Source organism: Aquila chrysaetos, chromosome Z, assembly GCF_900496995.4.
Source record: "Aquila chrysaetos chrysaetos chromosome Z, bAquChr1.4, whole genome shotgun sequence".
NCBI lineage: Eukaryota > Metazoa > Chordata > Aves > Accipitriformes > Accipitridae > Aquila > Aquila chrysaetos.
The window spans coordinates 83,655,552-83,675,315 of NC_044030.1; the positions used below are offsets into that span (position 1 = coordinate 83,655,552).

General features: G+C 44.7%; 1 protein-coding gene across 3 annotated transcripts in view; it reads right to left on the reverse strand.

Moving 5' to 3' along the window:
- Window positions 1-19,764, reverse strand: part of LOXHD1 (lipoxygenase homology PLAT domains 1) — a 142,487-nt gene that overhangs the window by 90,632 nt on the left and 32,091 nt on the right. For all 3 annotated transcript variants that reach the window (XM_030005443.1, XM_030005442.2, XM_030005444.1), the window contains 7 exons: window positions 12,272-12,370; window positions 10,572-10,720; window positions 7,865-7,988; window positions 5,812-6,062; window positions 4,725-4,860; window positions 1,574-1,734; window positions 469-555 (listed from right to left, as the gene is read on the reverse strand). In XM_030005443.1, coding sequence (XP_029861303.1) covers window positions 469-555; window positions 1,574-1,734; window positions 4,725-4,860; window positions 5,812-6,062; window positions 7,865-7,988; window positions 10,572-10,720; window positions 12,272-12,370 — 1,007 coding nt within the window. The remainder of the gene's footprint in view (window positions 1-468; window positions 556-1,573; window positions 1,735-4,724; window positions 4,861-5,811; window positions 6,063-7,864; window positions 7,989-10,571; window positions 10,721-12,271; window positions 12,371-19,764) is intronic.

Below are 19,764 nucleotides of genomic sequence, written 5' to 3' on the forward strand. Positions count from 1 at the left end.
CTCTGCACACTAGTGATGTTTAAGAGTAGGAAGCTTTCTGAAGAGCAAGGGAAAAAGACCCTGGCAGCAGCGAGGGGGGACTACAGTGGTCTGACACTGGAAGGGTGGGGAAACGTGATTTTCACCATCGATCTGGGCTGCTGGGAGCTGCCATTTCCCGTTGCTCTCATTTCCCTGAACTGAGAGGGGCGGGAAGGAGAAGGAATTTCCTCCAAAAACCACGCAATGAATCCTTCTCTCCGCGCGTGTTTTTGCAAACACTACGATGGGCTCTCTTCACGTCCCATTTTTCGTGCAGGATTTCCACTTCCACTCCTCAGCCAGCACCGTCTGTAAAGGGAGGCACCTCTGACCGCTGCGCATCAAACTCAGCTGTCAGCTGGGGAACGCGGTGACCCAGGACTGGCAGTGCAGACCTCTGTGACCAATTTGGCTTTTCAGGTCTACCTTCCCTTGCCATCCCCTCACCTTATTCAGATGCCAGCCAGCAAAGGGATTTCTTTTCTCGTGCCATATCCGAAGCTTATAAAATGTGCCCAGATCAGGGAGCTCGATCTATAGAGGGGGAAAAAAAGTGCATTATCCATTTCTGTAAGTCAGCAAAGCATGCACACAAAGGACACCTCTGAACATCTTTAAAGAGCCACATCAGAGAGAAGTCAAAAACTAAAGTAAAAAAACCCTTATGTTCTTTAAAAGTAATAAACCCTACCCTGCAAAGACAGCTTGATGCCTCTCTTTTCAGGAGACAAGAACATATAAGATGAATCCATGCACTTTTGATAAAGAGAGCTCCTTGAAACCACTCTTTCCAGTAAGAACTAAGGCCAGTTCTCAAGCTTCAGCTCTTTCTCAAACAGGGTTTGCAAAGCACAGCCATGCTTCCTCCAGACGGCATCTACGGCTGCTGGTGCAAAGGGGGTAAATGTTTTGGCTCCAACCATGCATTAAAATCCTCTGTTTCTCAATTTTTCTCTGACCAGTCCCCATTTAACTTTTAAACATATTTGTTCTTAAACACAAGACCCTCCCCAGCCTCCAAACTCAACATGCTGTTGAGCTCAGCCCCAAACATTCATGGAGGCTCACGTCCAAGGATGCTGAAGACCGGATCACTGAGGTGAAGAAACGCTACTGCTAATTTTCCTGTAAATAGCTAACGACCAATTAGGCACTCGAGGAAAAACAGATCCATTATTAGCTTTAGAAAGGCATGGTCTAAATGGGTGGAGCAGTCTATGACATGAGTGGGACTGTGCCTGAGGGGGACACTATCTGCTTCAGGAGCCACAGAGGAGATGTGGTACTTAGTACCACTATGACTTGAATTCGTCATCACCTGAGCACCCGGGAACCCCAGCCTAAGCCCTGTTTGGAGAAGACAAACCATATCCATAGGTGGGAAAATCATTTGCATCACCGCCAAACTGAGCCAAACTGCATGACTTCACCTCCACTTCAGAAGGATCTACTGAGATAAAGACCTCATGCTGATGATTTTCTGTGCAGGGTTGAAGCTAATGCCCTGGAAAACAATACCAAGCCAAATTGACTGCTTGCACAAGATTCATACCATGAACTTGTCGGTCTGCCCAGTTTCAAAGTTGTCTGAATTGTTGTCCAGCTTCATCTCATCTGACTTCCCCTTCTCTCCATAAATCTGGAAGAAGATGGTGGCATCTGTCCCTGCGTTCTTAATGTCACTTGTCCAGATCCACAGAGACCAGGGGCTTTCTGCAAAGAAAGGTTCAAGATATTTTGTTTAAAAAGTAATTTTTAAAGGTGTCCCGGTAAAAAACATATTTCTCATTCTTTCCGCTGGGTGGTAGAGAGGGCAGGATGATATGAAAGAACACCAAGACTTTTTATGCTTTTCTGCACAAACATAATCAGCTGCTACATGACATACAGGAATGAGATTGCCTGGAAATATAAATCTGTGTTTTCATTTAAAATAAAATGAGAAAAAACATAAATCACCACTTTCCAGGTAAGCGATATTCTTCTATGTCATACATTACTAACAGGGCAATCCAGGCACATGCTCCATCTCTGCAGTTTCAGTATACCTCTCCAACACCTACAACTCAAGCTTCAAAGACCATTTTAAAACCAGAAAAATACTGTCAGCTTTCTTTTTGTCAATGAGAAAGAGTCTCCAGTTACTTCTGTACGGTGCAATGCAGCTCCAGGTAGCTCCTAAAACTTGCTCCAGATGATCTGTGTCTGGAACAAGGAGGAGTGTGGGTACAGCCATGTATCACTTCATTCTGAGCTAACGAGCCTTCCTAAGACTGGACCAATTAACCCAGATATGCCTTCTGCAGGACAGGCTGGCTCGGGGTCCATTCAGGTATCTCTAGCCAGGCTGCATCACGTGGGGCAAACATGCTCAGGGCAATGTAAAGATATATTTCAAAAGTTTTTAAATTATTTAAATGCCTAAATCCCACCTGACTTCAGTTAGCACTTGTAAATGACATGCCCAAAGATCGTGGCAAAGCTAAAAAATTTTTATCTCTTGAGTCTTCACCCAACATTTTAACTGTAAGAGCAGTCCACCTGCAGCAACTTTACATTGGTTTTCATAACAGAGGATGGTTGCATATATAAAGGTGACATTATTTCCTCTAAAGAGCCCCTCATCTGCATTCTTTATTGATAATAATGTGTTTCACTTCTGCAGGCCTTGCAGCACCTACAGAAGAGGGAACAGGCTTCTTTCCTGACTCAGACATCAGCTGAATTATTAACAAACCCTAATGAAAGAATTGCTAACCCTTTCGGTATGCCTGAGCCCGCATGAGCACGGCTTGACCTTCAGAGCCCAGAATGGAATATAAAAATATGATGACATGCATATAAATTAGATTTTTACTTATCTACTCAGCATGTGACTGCAAAAAAGAGGCAACAGCTACTCGAAAAATGAGGGGGCAAGAAGGAACTCTCTTTTAGAAAAAGTTTCGCCCCTATTTTAATAATATGTAAAATGTTCATGACCACTCCTTTCTGAAAAGCACCAGCAAGTTTTACCTAAGCAGAAATGAAGCTAAGGCAAGTTTGCATATGGCATGTGATATAGCAGCCTGCTCTCCCTGGGGAAAAGAGCAAGGGCAATTCAGCCACCAGAGACTTCTCTCATCTGTCTGGTTTGGCCCCCCTGACCTCTTGCCGAAGGAAAGGAGAAGTGATGCATGCAGGGAAGGGGAAAAGGGAACTTCTACCAGGATTAAATGCTGATAGAGGGCTGTCGGGGAGAAACCACACAGGGAGAAATGTGGGTGAGATAGGTCTGCAGATGCTGGAGGAGACCAGGCATTTCCCCAAATACCCATCATCATCCTCCCAGGGCTCGCTGGGCACATTCCCCTGTCTCCTATCCCTTCACATCAAGGGATCCAAGCAGTTTGGAAATTCTCAGAGCCACAGCAAATATTCCCCAGGGCACAAACACCAAGGAGGGCTAGACCTGACACAACAGTTTCCAAGATAACGCTCAAGATAAGGGGGGGGGGGGGGGGAGATAAAAAAAGACTGAGAATAAATACAAGTTACAATTCGAGCTGCAATCCACCGAGGGAACAGCTTGCAAACGCTGCGCAGGGAGCCATTTCACCATGGATACCCAAAGTGAGGTTGAACCAAGCTTTGATCAGCTCTACAGAAAGGGACAGTCCTGTGTGCACGGGGAGATAGGCGAGATGACATAATAGGTCTTTTCTAACTCCAAGTCTTATGCTTCTATAATCTGGCAGCTAAAGGTCACAGATTTCTCAAGGCTAATGCTCTCTGTCTATCTCCTGCACTGCGGCAGCGGGGGAATTAGCCTGTCAATAACAATCAGAGCTGATAATAGAGGGTTAAAGGTTTCAGATGCTTTAGTTAAATGAACCGAGTCAGAGGCGCAATGTGGTTATAACACTGACTAACATTTAGATAAAGCTTATTTAAATGAACTGCTGTTTAAGCAGGAGCCCACCCGAAGCATTCGGATTAAACCGTGTGTATTATCCTAATTAAAACATTCTGCTTATACGTACGCGCCGGCGCAGGCGAGACGCCAGAGATGCGTTTTGCTTGGTGCAAAACCAGCCAGCGAGGCTGGGTGTTGGAGCTGTGTGTGGAGGGATGAACATGCCCGTACGCTGCCCGGAGGAGCACCTCCAAGCAAACCATGTGCCATTGCCTCCCTCTAGAGAAGAGGCTTCAAATGCAGCACTCGTGTGCCTCGGGAGGCACGTTTGGCGGCTGGACAGGACTAAGAGCTGTTTTTTTCTCTAAGGCCAAGTGTAGAAAAGTTGAAGTTAGTGGGAAGAGTTTGTTTTTTCTTCCTGTTTTCCCCCAGGTTTGTCTTTTTATTACATTTAGGTTTTGTTTCCATCTGGAACAGGAAAGCTTTGCTCCTGTAGCGATAAGAAACGTAGCCTGGCTTGTCTGCAAATGTGAGATGGTGGTTGAGGCAGCCCTAAGCGCAGTGAACCTAGGAAGGTTGCCAGGTCCAATTTCTTCCCTTAAGAAAATGAGTGCAATTCTTCAAAATATTTTAAAAGTTTCATTTTAAACTCCCCAAACCAGGGTGTTCAAAGCTAAAACTCATGGAGGACTCAATTCACTTGAGCCTCTACTTGACCATGGGTCTACCCACGTCATCTTGCGTGGGTGACACTCAGGGTGCTGTTGTGCGTCGCGGTCACAGGAGGCTCCCGGGCACTTATACCTACTTTTCAGTCTTCTCTGGCGCAGAGACACCATTTCGTAGAGTTCCCGCTCTATGAGACCATCTCCTTCATCTTCATCCAGCCATTTCCCACACGGGAAGGTTTGCTCAATACCAGTGAATGGGCAGTAAACAACCACCTAGGAAAAAAGACTGGGAAGGTAAATTTGAATATTCTGTTACCAGCAGCCCACAAAAACTTAAGTAACTGAAGCAAAGACAGAGCTGGAGATCTTGGTCCTGCTCTCAAAATCGGGTTTTCTGGACCAACACGAACTGGACTGGTTACGCGATTCCCAATTTGGAGTATAGCTAGGACCCATCTGTCCTGTAATTCCCACTTTTCCAGGAGTACATCAAAATGGGTCAACCAAGAAGAGGTAAAACACCATGAGGGGAACAGAACGGGAACAGGCAGCGTGGCTGCAGGAGTCAGCGTTGTGTAAGTGTGCGGCATGTGCCCTGCACCTCGCCAGTTCACAGTAGGGTTTTGCAGGAAACACAAGGTACAAAAAGCCTTCAAACACATTCTAAGCTGATTTTGCTTTCCAGGAAAACTGCATTTCCTCCCAGCTTCAGGGTAGGCAGCTCCTTCCCATTAGTTCCTGCTGATTTTGTACACTATCTCACATCACATATTGCTCCACTACCTCCCAGTAACAGCTGTGGTCAGCTACTTCTTTTTCTGAACTCCAAAGCACCATCTAAAAACTTCAGGAAAGTCTGAGTATAGATGATAACTTTGAAATGCTCAGCACAATCCAAGACCGCATTTCTGTCTGGCCCCTTGGGCGAACATCTGAAGGTGCTTTTGGCGCTGAGCAAACAATAATCTTTATCTTTGTGACTGCAAAGGGGCAATCAACCCAATTAGCGAGTGATTGACTTATGCATCTAATGTGCCTTTGAGGCAATCAGCTACTACCATGCATTATGTATAATATTGACTTTTTAAACCGAGGATATTGTCATCCAAATAAAAGCAGATTTTTTAATTTTTTTTTTTTTTTAACAGTATTTGTTTGTTGGGGTCAGGTTATGAATAGGAAACAGTCTGACAGCTGCCTTACAGACAAACAACTTAGTCTCACCTTCTCGCAAAACCAGCCAGAACTGACGCCGCAATTATCATGCCCAATGGTGACTCTGCTGAGAGGGCTGAGAAGAGCAGCTATCTCCACGTTGAAGAGATCTGTCCTGGCACGCTCAAATTCACCTCCTTCCAAGAAAATCTTCCCACTGTTCTTTAAGCCTTTGGAGCCATGGAGGATTACGTGGATCTTGGAGTTTGTGCCAGCTCCTCTGATATCTCCTGTCACTACAGCAACGTTGTACACAATACCTGAAGGAATCAGGAATTCGGTTAGGAAGAAAAGAAGGGAGGAAAAAAGGCTGAGAGTAATAATTTTGATTGGATTTACACTGGGCTCTACTGGTTTCCCACTGGTCTTTTTAGCTTTCGACTTACACACAGTGCAATGCTTCATTTGTTTTTGTCCTACACATACCTCTGAGAAATGCACAGCTACCTTCAGACTGTCCAAGAGAAACAGGTTTGTGGCAACAAACGCCCTGTTGTGTGGCCCAATGGAAAAAAGTATGGTTTTTTTATCACTGTGTGGTGATGATTAGGTAAAAAAAGGCAAAAAAATTGAATTGGCAACTAAGTCTCTTGATTTTGAGAGGTACCAAGCACCAAACATGTCAGAGGATGCTGAGAGGATGGAGAAGTGTTGCTTGAAACAGTGGTGGCAAGATCTGCAGCATCACAAAACTCTGGAAACTTGGGGTCAGCAGTCTGTAATGCTGCTGAAGCCAGCAGGACCTTCGTTGTCACTGTGAGAGCCTAAAGATCTCAGCAAAAAAAGGCTCTTGGGAGAGGTATTAGCCTAGCTGGAAGAAAGAAAAATATTTCTGAAAAGAAGTTTATATGCATAAAAGTTTGCTTATTTTTTTCTAGCGTTAACTGTTGGTCTAAGAAAGATAACACTTCTTCCTGCAAGCCTTACTTCCCAGAAGGTTCATTGACAGGCATATCTTAGACCTGTGTCATGGCATCAAATAAAGAGACACCTCTGTAACTACAACAGGGTTTTAGGGAACATGCATAAAACAGTTGGGGCCCAAGCTAAAATCTTCCTTTGCTTAAATCACCCAGAAATTTCAATAGGGACTTTGGACGAAGTAGAAATATCAGAACTCGCTCTCTTCTAAATAATCCTCTCTTTGAAGTTTAATGTTAAAAATTGTATTGAAGCATGTTTTACTGTACATATATCTTCAACAAAACTCGTGAGGGCAGGAAAAAATGCACAGTCATGAATGGTAAAAAATAAGGGAAGCTTTTAGTAAATGAATTGCATTTTTTTCAGATTTCTTTCCCATCTCCCCCTAATTTTTCCCAACATGCATCCTGCAGTCAGAACTCTGCACCCAGACCACTTTCCTCGTGCACATGCAGGAAGGAATACGAGGACTGCAGATGTTGAAGACCATGCAATGAAGTAAAGAACAGCTGTTATGTGCACAGTCAAAGCGTCTACCTTTACACTAATGAATAAATACAGGCAGAACACTATCCAAATAATCTTCTGCCTTGTGGTAAGTTCTTTTATTGACTTTACATCCAGGTTTCTTTTAACAGAGACATAACTTTTGGTTGTCTCTGCTCTAACCATGTTGGATAATAAAAAAAAAAAAACCAGTTTTAGGGCTCAGCACTGCCTTTCTTCTTTTGTAAAAGGATGCAGAGTTCCCCAGCCAAGAACGTGAAGTACAATATGCACTACTACATGGCACATCGGTGACTGTGGAAATAGCAATCCACCTTCTGAAAGCTGCTGAGCGACTTGCCAAAGTACAAGCCGGATCTCTCATCCTCTGCCCGTCAGCCCCTTATCTAGGTGCACCAGGTGATAAATCAGCACGTAGGTCCTGCGCAGCTTCACTAGTGAGATATGGAGGTGGGAAACGCGATGGTAGTTCAGGGACCCTGGCACAAAACAGCCTGTCACCAGCAGATGGTCCACTGCAGGTATCCCTAAGCGTAAGGCATTCAATCTTCTAAAGAAAACATGGCTAGTAGCATTAATTAGGCCTTTGTATCATTGCATTTCCCACCGTGGATTCAGCCCATGACTTTACCTGTGGCTTCGGTGCCCCCAACAAGAATGTCCCTCTGGATTTTTCCATCATCTTCATCTAAAGCAAACCAACGTCCAACCGGGAATTGGTACACGCATTTATTGCCAATGTCTTCAATGATCACCTAAAAAAAAGAAACGGCACTTTGCAAAATAATGTGGAAAAAGCAAAGGTCTTACACGAGGGGGTGACAGAAGAGCAGAAGCTTAATGCACACACTCTCACCTGATTTAATATATTCCATACTCAAGCAGATCCCTCCCCACTCCCTCATTAGTACTGGTAGAATTTCAGACAATTGGCGAGTAAACCACCAGGCTTTTTTCTTTTCTTTTTTTATCCAGTGAACTCAATCTGCATCTCTCGCAGTGTACGAGACCAGATGTCTCTGCTAGCAAGACCAGCTGGCTGGCCTGTCTTCCTTCTCTCCAGAGCCCCTTTGCTGGCTACTCTTCTCCATCAGCTGAATGGCAGCTCTTTGTTCTGCTTTGGGAACAGGCTGTCTGCTTTCTCTCTCGGTTTTAGAGACTTGTTATAAAAGAATACCAAGGAATTTCAGGACAAATCAAGACCACCAGATCAGCTTGTGTGACCTAGTAATATCCTGTTATCCCACTCAGTTACTCCAGGATGGAACAATTGCAAAGACAGCCATGAAACCCTGTGGTAGGAATAGTTTCTAATTTGGAAGGATTCGGCTCTTGGACCTAGCTAGATACATATTTTACTGAAACAAGCCTGGGAATGATCTTCGCCTTTAATACTAGATTAAGCCACTTGAAGTTTCTTGTACCTCCTGCTGAGGCATTTCTTACCAATATCTTCTTCTGGGTTCCTGAAGCTTGCCATAGAGTTACTGCAGTATTTTAAAGAAGCAGTGAAGAGTACTGAAGATTTTCATCCAGAAAAGAAGAAATCAAAATCTCTACTCACCTACATGGCTTATGTCTCAGAAGAAAAAAAAAAACAAACTATTAGGGATAGAAAGTCTTTGCCACTTTTCTCTGCTTTCCCAGCAAACAGGGAAAATCTGAAATCTGTCCTTTCTGATAGATTTGTGAATTCCCATTCTCTGGGAACCAGAGCTTCCCCTCCTGTCACTCATCCCACACTGTGCTGTTGCCCGTAGCATTACCAATTCTCATTGTACCTCCATAGACACAGACAGCAGTGTCTGCTAGGGCTGGGATCGTCAGCATGAGAGAGCAGTGCCGTGCCGGAGTGCTCCAGACTAAAATATATGAGGTTCAGGAGAAATAGCAACACTTAGATTCCCCTCTACCAGCTGATCCTCTCTGGGTTCCTGTTAATATGTTTATTCATATATTTAGAGGTGGAAAACAAGCTCTGAGTATAAGCCATGCTGAAAACACAAGAAACATGACAAGAACTTCTAAAGATGCTTAGCAGGAGTGACAGCGCAAGAGTCCCCAAGTCTTGGAGCAAATTACAGAAAAACATTTACCACCAGTAGGCGATAACTAGGCTGTTTTAGCTTGGTCCTCCAAGCTTCCAGTTGTACTTGCAAGGCAAAAGTTGCCTTTTACTTAATCACAAACACCTTGGTGGTTCTTGTGACAGAACATAGGATTAGAGGTCACTACTTCAGGCTTTGGGACTTAAGCAACCTAACCAACATCAAAAACCATGTCATGCAGACTTCATCTGTAATGTGAGAATGAGGTTCCTTTTCTGTTGGTTTTTTCCTCCTATATATTACAGGGAGCTCAACAGCTCTGTTTTTCATCTTCTGCATTTTTCATGGACAATGAACGTAATAACTTTCAGTGCAGCATGTGGTGATGGTGGAAAAGCATGTGCTAGTATTTGCATTTTTAATACATCAAACCACTCTGTTATCTAGGATTTACAAATTTGGGGTCAGATCTTCGGTGGATTAAAGCCAGCTGTGTTAAACTACACCAGCAGGGGAAAGAAAATGAGATTAGAGGAAAGAGTCATAGATTTCTCCTTTTAAAGTGTTCCTTCAACCATTTCACTAAAAGCTGCAATACCTTCACACCTTAGAGCAGGAGATTAAAATGAGGAGGAAGGTGGTAGAAAGGGATCTTTGTGGCAGGTATATGTCTTTTGCTGTGCCAATGATAAATCACTAAAATTTGGCCAAGCTATAAGTCTTTGCAAATTTCCAGTGTGAACAGACTCAACAGATAGTTTTTAGACTCTCGTATCTTTACCATCTTGGTAATGAGTTAAGTCAACAGAGTGAGAGGGGGCTTGAAGGCTCCGGCTTGGAGAATTTCCCCCCTCATCCGTCAAAGAAACTGCAGTGACTGAGACAGGAGAAATATTAATCAGAGCAGGCAAATTCAAGTCTTAACAACTGGATTTTCTCACTGCCATAAAGTCACATGAGACGATACTCTACAATTTACCCAACCCAGAGCGTCCCTCATTTTCTACCCACCCAATTTGAATCCGCTGCACCTGATTTAGATGCACCACACTGGCGTGCACCAGGCTGCTGCCAGCGCTTCATCAGCCCCTCTTTGCTCTGCAGAAAAAAAAAGTGCTGGAGAGGATACTTCTGGCAAGGTGAAAACTTGATTTGTGCCTCTCTCAGTAACCAGGAACCTGTATCGCCAGCAAACATCCTTGCATTTCTTGAAATCAGACCACCGAGAGGGTAAGTGAGACATTCTGATCCCCCAACAGGCTTACGATAAATGACTCGGGAGTAACTAACCTTTGCGAGGAACCAGCCAGCAGAGCCACCCTTGTTATTATGCCCTATATTAATTTTCCTTAACCTTCCCAAATTCGGAGCATCGAGCGTGAACTTGTCCTCCGCTCCCTTTTCAAAGTTGTCTTTGTCATTGTCCAGTTTCCTCACACCTGAGAAAAAAAAGAAAGAAAAACCAAGGAGGAAAGGGTTACTGGCACACACGTGTTTTTGTAAGTGAAGAAATATTTAGGAATGTCACCACTGACTGAATCAAATATTCTCCAGGTAGCAGCTCTCTGCAACCAGGATTCAAGGTAAAGGCAGAGGACTTTATATTCTAATAAAAAAGGTACCTTTTCTTGAGCACACAAGAGAGCAGGATTTTCACTCTAATGTCACAGTTACTTACAGCTCTCAGAGGTTTCAGAAATATATATCCAGATGGCTCTTGCATCTTTTTTTCGTACCACCACATTTCCCTTTTATTTTTAATATCTTTAAAAATCTCCAAAGTGTTTCAAAAAAGGCTTCGGTCACAAGCTGCAGATTTTGACATTTGAGGACACAGGATTCTTTGCTGCGTCACACAGGAAGGATTTCTTTTCAAATTAGGACCCAGCCAGGGCTATTGGCTTTTCCTTATCTCACAGGAGCTTGCCTTTATGAAAAGTATTAAAGCGCTGACCCCAGTTGCAGCCAACGCCGTTCCTATGCGAGCGATGCTGCGAGTGGGATTGAACCCACCCAAGGCACCAGCGCAGGGAAAGGTGTGGGAGGGCAATTCATCCCCCTTACCTTAGAAGGGGATGAATGATTTTCTAGGGGTGTTATTTCTCTGCGTAGATAGGACAGAGTGCCTGGACAACCAGCCTAGATTTAGACTCCTGCTTTCAGATGTCTCCAGTGAGATCAGATGAATCCCCTTCTAAAAGTCTGGAGAATTAATCAAGGATGAGACCTATCCACTAGATTTCATAATCTGTTCAAGGACACTTGGCAGACTTCATATCATTATTTCTTGAATTTGACAGGAGAGGCGCGGCGCAGAAGAGAGGATGTTTGCTCTCTGGGTCTCCAGGAATTTCCACCCGCTCTTCTCCATGGCGTGACCCAGGGAGTTTGGTCTGGGCACATCTTTTATTATTATTCAGTTAAAAATATTTTTTAAAAATTAAATTCAAGTTCCTAGACCACTGTTGTAGTACAATCTACATTTTAAAAAAAAGAAAAGCTACCACCATTAATTTACAGCCAGCTAATATAAATCTTGGTTAGATTATCTTTCGAAATGGCCAAACAGGCTCAGCCACAACCTCTGCCACACTGAAAGGACAATATTATCCATCCAGGGACACAGAAGGATGGGACATGCAGCTTTTGCTGCATGCACTGTAAATACACATTGGTGTTGGATCCCTCAGCAGACTAGCACTTATTGCACTGGTTTATGCTGGTGCTTTCTGCTGCATTTTCCCAGGGTTTGAGTTTTTTGGTGGTAGGTAACTTCAGTCACGTTCACAGCCCAGCCACGACTGCTGCTCTGCAAACGCAGCTTCCAGAAGCTGTGGATGTGAGAAACCCCAGAGCTAACACCACCATTTGTTGTGCATTTCACTCAGCCAAATTATTCTGCATTCGCCAGATTGCTGCTGCGTGTTGTTCAGATCGCAGGCCTGCAGAGCAGGAAGAAATATTTTGGGAAACGATTTGCATTTGAATACCTGTGTCTCCTTTCTCACCGAAGATATTAATGAAGACATCCGCGTCTGTACCACTGCCGCTAACTTCTCCAGTAAAAACTCGGACCACGTATTTGTTGACTGCAAGGAGAGAGGCAGAAATCCCAACACATTAATAACTCAATGGTTTGATACAAAACACAGTAGTACAAACCAATTTGGGCTGTGCTGATGCTATCTTGAAAGCGTGTCTGAACCATGGCTCCTGGTACATTGACCCTCTCCTCCATAAGAGGAATAAAATCCATAGGCAGAGCTCTGACACTGGGTATTCACTGCCCAGGGCAAGAGGGACAGATCATTCAGTTCCTGGCCTTGACACTGGAAGTTGAAATAGACAAGAAGAAGGTGCAAATTTTGATGTTGATACATGGCCATTAAATGAACTTGGACCTACACACCAGCCTTGCTCTTCCAAAACATCCCTGAGTTACGGAGCCAACCAATTGCCCAAGCTCAGACCTGACCCCTCTGGTCCAAATGCTACCCTAGAGCTATTTTTGCAGCTTAGCCTATATTAAGCCTGGCTGGTGACAACAAATATTTTGAGGAAAGGTCAGTCACACTGCACGAGCACAAAAATTTGAAGGTGACCACCTTGCTAATCTGCGCAGTTTAAAAAAGAAATTAAAAAATCCACTCCTTTCCATTTAATGGAGAAAGAAGAGTAAAGCCCAGGAGCCGTGACACTGCGAAACCACATCACGTGTGGCACCAAGCAACGCAGAAATCTCATGGGTGAGCCACACCATGAACGTTTCACACCCGTCAGGTCAGCGAGTTTGAGAAGCAAGTTTTTCAGAGGGATCAGGGTGGGAGTAACTTGGCTCTGAAGGACAGCAAGGGTGAGCTCAGCTTCTTCTGAAACCAATGGGAAAACTCCCACGGGCTTCAGTGTGGCTATATTTGGGGCAAACATGAGCAACTTTCAAAATCTACCACCGAAGTCTACCTGAGTACCTTGGTCCTCCAAGCAAACTCAGCCATGACAGATGTCTAGTGCCGAACCAGTGCTGGAGACAGACGCCAAGACACAAAACAAAACTGATGAAGATTAACGCAAAATCTACTACTGAACAGTACATGACATCATGTGTGCCCTCAACAAAGTATGTGTTATACTCTGTATTACCGAGCCCTGGCTAGCTGATCCCGAAAGCTCTGTGCTACACCACCTCTTTATTTGAGTCCTGGGCATGCTGCTTCTGCAAAAAGGACAAATGCACAGGCGACCTCACACATACCTCCCTTGCAAAAATACAACTTTTTGCACCATGATGCACGGTGAGCAACTTTTTCCCTTTGGCAGGTGCAAAGTTAGGGGAGAAGCTTGTCTGGGCTTCCTAGCCAAGACCAGAAATGAATTCCCTCAGGAGTTACAGACCGTCACAAACCCTGGGTTACCACTCCCAGAGCAGGTCACCTGCCTCCTCCACCATAATCAGTGTGTATTAAAAATTATTCTAAAAGACAGCAGACACTTTGCTGCACATGCTCCCGCTGAGGCAGAGGATGTGAGAGCAAGCATATGAGAAGCAGTTGTTGGATCATCCCCTGAATTACAGAGATGCACTCAGCTCCCAGGGTGAGGAGTAGAAGGGCAGAGCCTAAACAGAAGGGAAAATCACCTGTCACGGTTTAATGAATCTGCTCTGAAAAGGCTAAAAATCAAGCTGACATTCTTGGCACCCCATCACAAAACATGCCACTACAAATAAAATAATAATGATAAAAGTGCAATAAATACTAAATAACAAGAAAGAGGAGGACAGAGCCAGGCTCAGACAAGGGATAAAATGCCTTAATGTTTCTCTTTAACTCTTTTACTTCAGTTCATAGAGTTCTAACAACCTGCTAGAGATATGCCAACACCAAAGGATTTCATTTGCATTAGCCAAGGAAGGAGATGGTGCAATCTACAGCTCCCATTTGGCCACTAAGCTGCTCTAACTAAAAGTGCTCCATTGTACATGGGGATCTTTAATCACAGACCACATTTTTCAAGAAGTTTTGCTCCTTGCACCTCCTCTGGAATATTTATTCCGATGTCAGTGATTAATTTTCCACTTTACTTTTCAGGGGCCAGAAGAACCCAACGGGATAAAAAGATCCACAAAAGGACAAGCATCAGCGGCTGAACTTAGATTACCCTTGTAGGCTCAGGTTTTATGCCTCTGAAGTACAGACCAGAAGGATGCCTGGACACAAGCAGAGCACCAAGGAGGACATGTAGAGAAGAAGTCCATGAAGAGCAATCAGCAGCAGTGACCAAAAACAGGGCAGGAAGGGCACCTTGTACAGCTTCTGCAGAAATACGTCCGGTCAGCAAGAAAAATGTTGGTAAAATTATTTGCCACATCCAACACCTTGAGACGTCTCTCAACATCGCTGTATTTCAAATCTAAGGTTTATAATGACATCATTTGATAACCTGCTCAGAACACCAAGCGATCCCAAGGGCTCTAGACACACACAACATCGCTGTCAGAGTGTCAGCACGGAGACCCCCGTGGCGGAGCTGATTCCTGAGCCCCCAGAGATGGGCAATGCATTGGGTCATCATTTTGGGCTGATGGCAATCACGGGGCACTGTGCTGCAAGGGTTTTACATTGTCCCCTGAAATATAAGCAAGGCTGGGGTGCATGGCGTGTGCTGGCATGCCTCTTCTCTGTGCTCCTTGCAGGTGTGTTTCCATAGGCAAAGCTACTCCAAGAGCGTTAGTGGTCTTTGGCTTAGGTCACAGCACATCCCTGCTTCATGGACCAGAGGATCATGCCTAGTGTATGCTCACCAGGTCTTCCCCTTAATTTTTTTCGTATGTTCCCAACTCTGAAACTGTGCACTCAAAGCAGTCCGCATACCTGCCCCACTCAGCTCTGCGTGCAGGACAATTTTAGTTCCTTCGTTTTCAGGAAGCAAACAGGATCAATCCTGAGCCATGCTGAATTTTTGCCAGCGCTCTCCCCCTCTCTAAGCAATTCAACACTCAGCTGCAGCAGAGAGAGTAGCTCTTCATTCTGCTCAGGGGTCCTTCTGTGCTTCATACATCAGCACATCTTACAGAATTACATGGTGGATGTGCAAATTTAAATAGCAAGGGATGCTACATCTCAAAAAGACAGCGAGGATTCAGCTGCTAGAAGCATGCAGGAAAAGGCTCTCATTGCAGCCAGGCAGAGATCTGGCTGAAGTCAAGTACTCTTCATTTTAAGCATGGGTGGATGTTGTTCCCTGTTCTGTAAGCCCTTAATCATGCATTATTTAAAACAGTAACATCATCTTTTAAAAAATACCCACTTGGCTTTTTTTAATCTCAATACATGGCTCTGAGTTCATCTGCAAAACAGAGATCAAGATGTTGCCTGGATATTTTTTTTCTGAATGCTTCTCCTAGCACTGGGAACATGCAAAATGCTAATGTATGGCTGGTAAAAGCTGTGACTCCATCTAGCAACGCAGGCTTGCTGCAGCACAGGCACAGCGAGGGGAGCTTTCCTAGAAGCAAAATTAGCAGCTGCAGAGGCACGAACTGCAAGATGCCAAGAGCAGAACAGCTAACAAAAATTCAGTAGCAAGAGCAGTAACTATTTTCCGCCGTCTTTCCTCTTCCCGTTGCAACACACAAGCGCAAATGTCCTGTGTGGTTACAGCACCTTCCTTTTCTTTATAGCTGGGTGTCCGCTCCGTTAGAGACAATCCAGCTCGCCCTGACATCTCTCATCCAACACAGACACACACAAAGCTGTCCCAAGAAGGCGTTTGGAGACGTTGCCAGGATTCCACCTCTGGGAAGCAGCGGGGTGGCACTAACTGATATGACCCCCCTGCGTTAATTTAGCAGAGGTGTGACAGTCAAGCAGCTTGTCTGTTGCTAATCAACTCAGCCATAGCTTTCAACAGCTAAGAGGAAAGATTAATGTTCTACCGTGGGCTATAGTCAGGCCCTTTCCACCGAGAACCAAGGGGTTTATTTTGGTGAAGGGCTGTGGTGCTACAGGCACTCCTGACACTGCTCCTGGGGGAAGAAGGGCATGGGGCTGCAGCCCTCCTACCCCCCAGTATAGCCCATCTAGGCTGGCCCCACTGCCGTCTCTACCCCAAGGAGCCAGGGTGCAACGCTAGCCCAACACATCGCCCAGGATCTTTTTATCCAGCCCCAGCACCCCTGGGTGCTCTCGTGCAACCTCTCTCCCACCTCCGACCACAGAAACCCCATCCCAGCTAAATCCCTCCGCTAGCAAGCTGCAGCTCGACTGCTCAGCCGTGCGATATTCATCTGTTAATGCCATTTATTTAGCAGTATGATATCATGGTCACCTGAAATGCCATAGGACGGAATTGCCTAAAGAAATCTGGTAGCTAATATTATTTGGGGCATTAGATAGGGTGTTTATGCACAAGCTGCTGAGTTTGTAGCAGCAGGAGCACCAGATTTAGGCAGGGAAACAAAGTCAACCGTGCTTCATTACTTAGAGTTACCACCTCCTGCGGGGCACAGTGAATTCCCCGATAGACATCCCTGCCTGCCTCCGTCGCGCGCGACCTGCCGCGGAGCAGGGCAGCAGCACAGCATCCAACAACAAGGTAACGTTACAGCCTTCAGGAGCAAAACACGCCGGGTTAAAAGCAGGGAGCTAAGTCGTAGGCAGCGATGGATTCTTCTCATAAGGCAACTTCTAGCAATTATCCTTCTGTTTTCGCAGCGCTCCCAAGGGTGGCAATGTTTAAGATCCATCCTGTACTGCTCAGCACTGAGCAGGCAGATTTCAGAAGAGAGAAGCGGGGGGGGGGGGGAATGCGTAGGGGAGAGGCAACGCTACTGTCTCTGAATCGCTGCTAGCAAAGAAATACATTTGCGGTTAGTATGAAAAGCGAGAAGAATTGTTGCCGGAGGGAGAGGCAGGGGGCTGGATCTGCAGGCAAGGCGCAGTTTCAACCCGAGTCTGCCACAGCCTTTTTGCACGCGCCGAGGAAGGTGGTTTAACGTCCATATGCCTCGGTTCCTCGCTGTCAGATTGAGTCAGTCAATCCAGCCCACCAGAAATTGTCTGACAAAATCTCTTCTTGACGGAAAGCACTGACTCGTCAAAATGGAAGCTCCTTTATACCACTTCTGACAGCATATTCCTCAGTGACAGCTAGACTTCTTGGTCAGAGCAACCTTAAAATGTCAGACAGCCTACGTTTAGGGCACTAAGCAGGGATCTGGCATCCCAACACGCTCGATTCAGAGTAAGCATTTGAATTTAGCTCTTGTCTGTCCTGGGAAAGAGCCCATCCCAGCAGGCTAACACCACCTCTTCCTACATCAGCTTCTCCTGACCTTCTGGTGGAGATGCCTTCCTGCATTTTCATACACAGCACTGTCTCTGGCGTCTCTGCGAACACTGCAGAGAAGAAAACTCACCCAGCCCTAATCATTACACCTCTCTCTACTGCAGTAGCAGAGACCCTAGAGACAGCAATGCGGAGCGAGGTGTAATGAGAACCTAAAGCAACCCCTGTAAAAGCAGAGGAGCCCTGCTGAGTTCACCAGGAGCTAGCTCGGTCTCAAAAGCGTGGCCTGTTCTTCCACAAAGCAACCACACACAGTTAAGGAAGAATTTTTCTTCCCCATCCAGGAAAGGGTTGAATTCAAAGGGTTGGTTTAGAGCTTGAAAATAATTAATCTCTGTCAAGAGTAATTGACGACTATCTTTCTTAATGAGCTGCACCTTCAGAGGTGGCAAACAGCTCCTTAAACCAAGGGTTCAAACTGAAAATGCAGATTACAAGCACACCTGGAGAGCAGGGAATGCTGATGAAGAAAGAGCTTCGCGTTGCTTTTGGCCATGAGCACCTCTGCCAAAACACGGCGTTTGTGCGGGAGGAATGCCGAAGAACCTTCGCTTGGCTTTGGGGTGCACGCCGTCAGAGGCAGCGCCAAGGATGCAAGGCTGCCGCAACCTCGGATCAGCGTTTTGTTAATCTCAGAAGAGCTGTCTAAAAGTGGGTTCTTAAGAAAGAGATATTATTGCTACCACCCAAGGAGGCATAACGTCTGGGAAAAGGAAACGATTATGTTTGCTCTGCTGAATATTGCATTACCCTCAACTGTTGCCTCGTGCCCCTCCTATAACGAGCTCAGCCACTTGGTCTCCCCATCCAGCCCAGAGACCATGAGATTCAGCCCCATTTTTTGTCGCTCTTACGCAAAATCAAAGTATGAATCAAAACAGTTAATATATTAGGATTCAGCTTGGATCATCCCACTGCAAAGCCTCTGAGAGGCAATCTACCACATGCAGGAGTCTTTGCTTGTAGGATATGCTAAACTGATGTTCCTACTGCGACTTCAAAGTGATGATGACATTTTGAAGTGAGCTTTAAACGACCTTGCTCAAGAGACAATAGTGGTTTAGCTGCAGAGGCACGGAGCTTAGCACGGGGCAACCCACCTTGTGACAGTGGCGTGGAAATCCTCGTTCATCTAATTCTCCAAGATTTCTCATTATTTTTCATTATAACAGCCCCAGTGTGGGAGCCCATGGAAAAAAAAAAAAAAAAAAAAAGCAGACATTTCACAAAAGAAATATCTGCTTCCTGCTTTCCCCAGATCTGCTATTATCAAAATTGAGGAAATCACTGAAAATAACCTCTTGGGTTAAACATTTTTGCTCAGAATGAAGAGTGAAATAATTTTACAGTATTGTTTAAAATCATATTATCACTGTACTTCAGTCTTGCTTTATATAAAGAAGATATTTAAATAAAGTTACTTTATTTCAAAACTGATAGTTGAATTAATTACAATAGCTAGACATAACTGGTCAAAATTATCCCCCATCTTCACAAACATGCTGCACTATCTCTTTTTTATTGGATACATATAGATCTATATACCAGCCACACATAGAGATGTCTTATGCCTCTCCAAAATTTTTTCTTTTGAAACATGAGGTCCTTTATATGAATTACGAATTTCTATTTTCATCCCATTTCTGAGCTCTGTGCATCCTGTCTTCCTTGTGGTTTACAAGTCACCAATGTTTCTTTTTATTTCTACATTTCAATTTCTCATTGTCCTTAGCCATCTTTAGAGACAAAACAAAAGGCAAAAAATACGTTACAAGTAAAATGTCCATAGCTGCCTCATTTTAGACACAGTGATATAAGATGGGCAAAGTTTGCAGGGAGAGTAAAATCTTTATTAGAACAACTGAAGTATTGGGGGGGGGGGGGGGGGGGGGGAGAAAAAAAAAAAGACATTTTTGGATACTCAGTATGCTGGGAAAAAAATATCATGCTATCAATTGGGTGGTAAAAGGTATTACTCCCCCTACAAATCTTGTTTATTGAATATCTCAGCATGGAGCAAGGCCTCATCCTTAACACAGGGGGTACTCACCGTTATTCAAAAGTAAACGACTCATATTTATTTCATAAATATATTTAGCTGCATTTTCCTGTGCTGATTACACACTTCCAGTCCCCA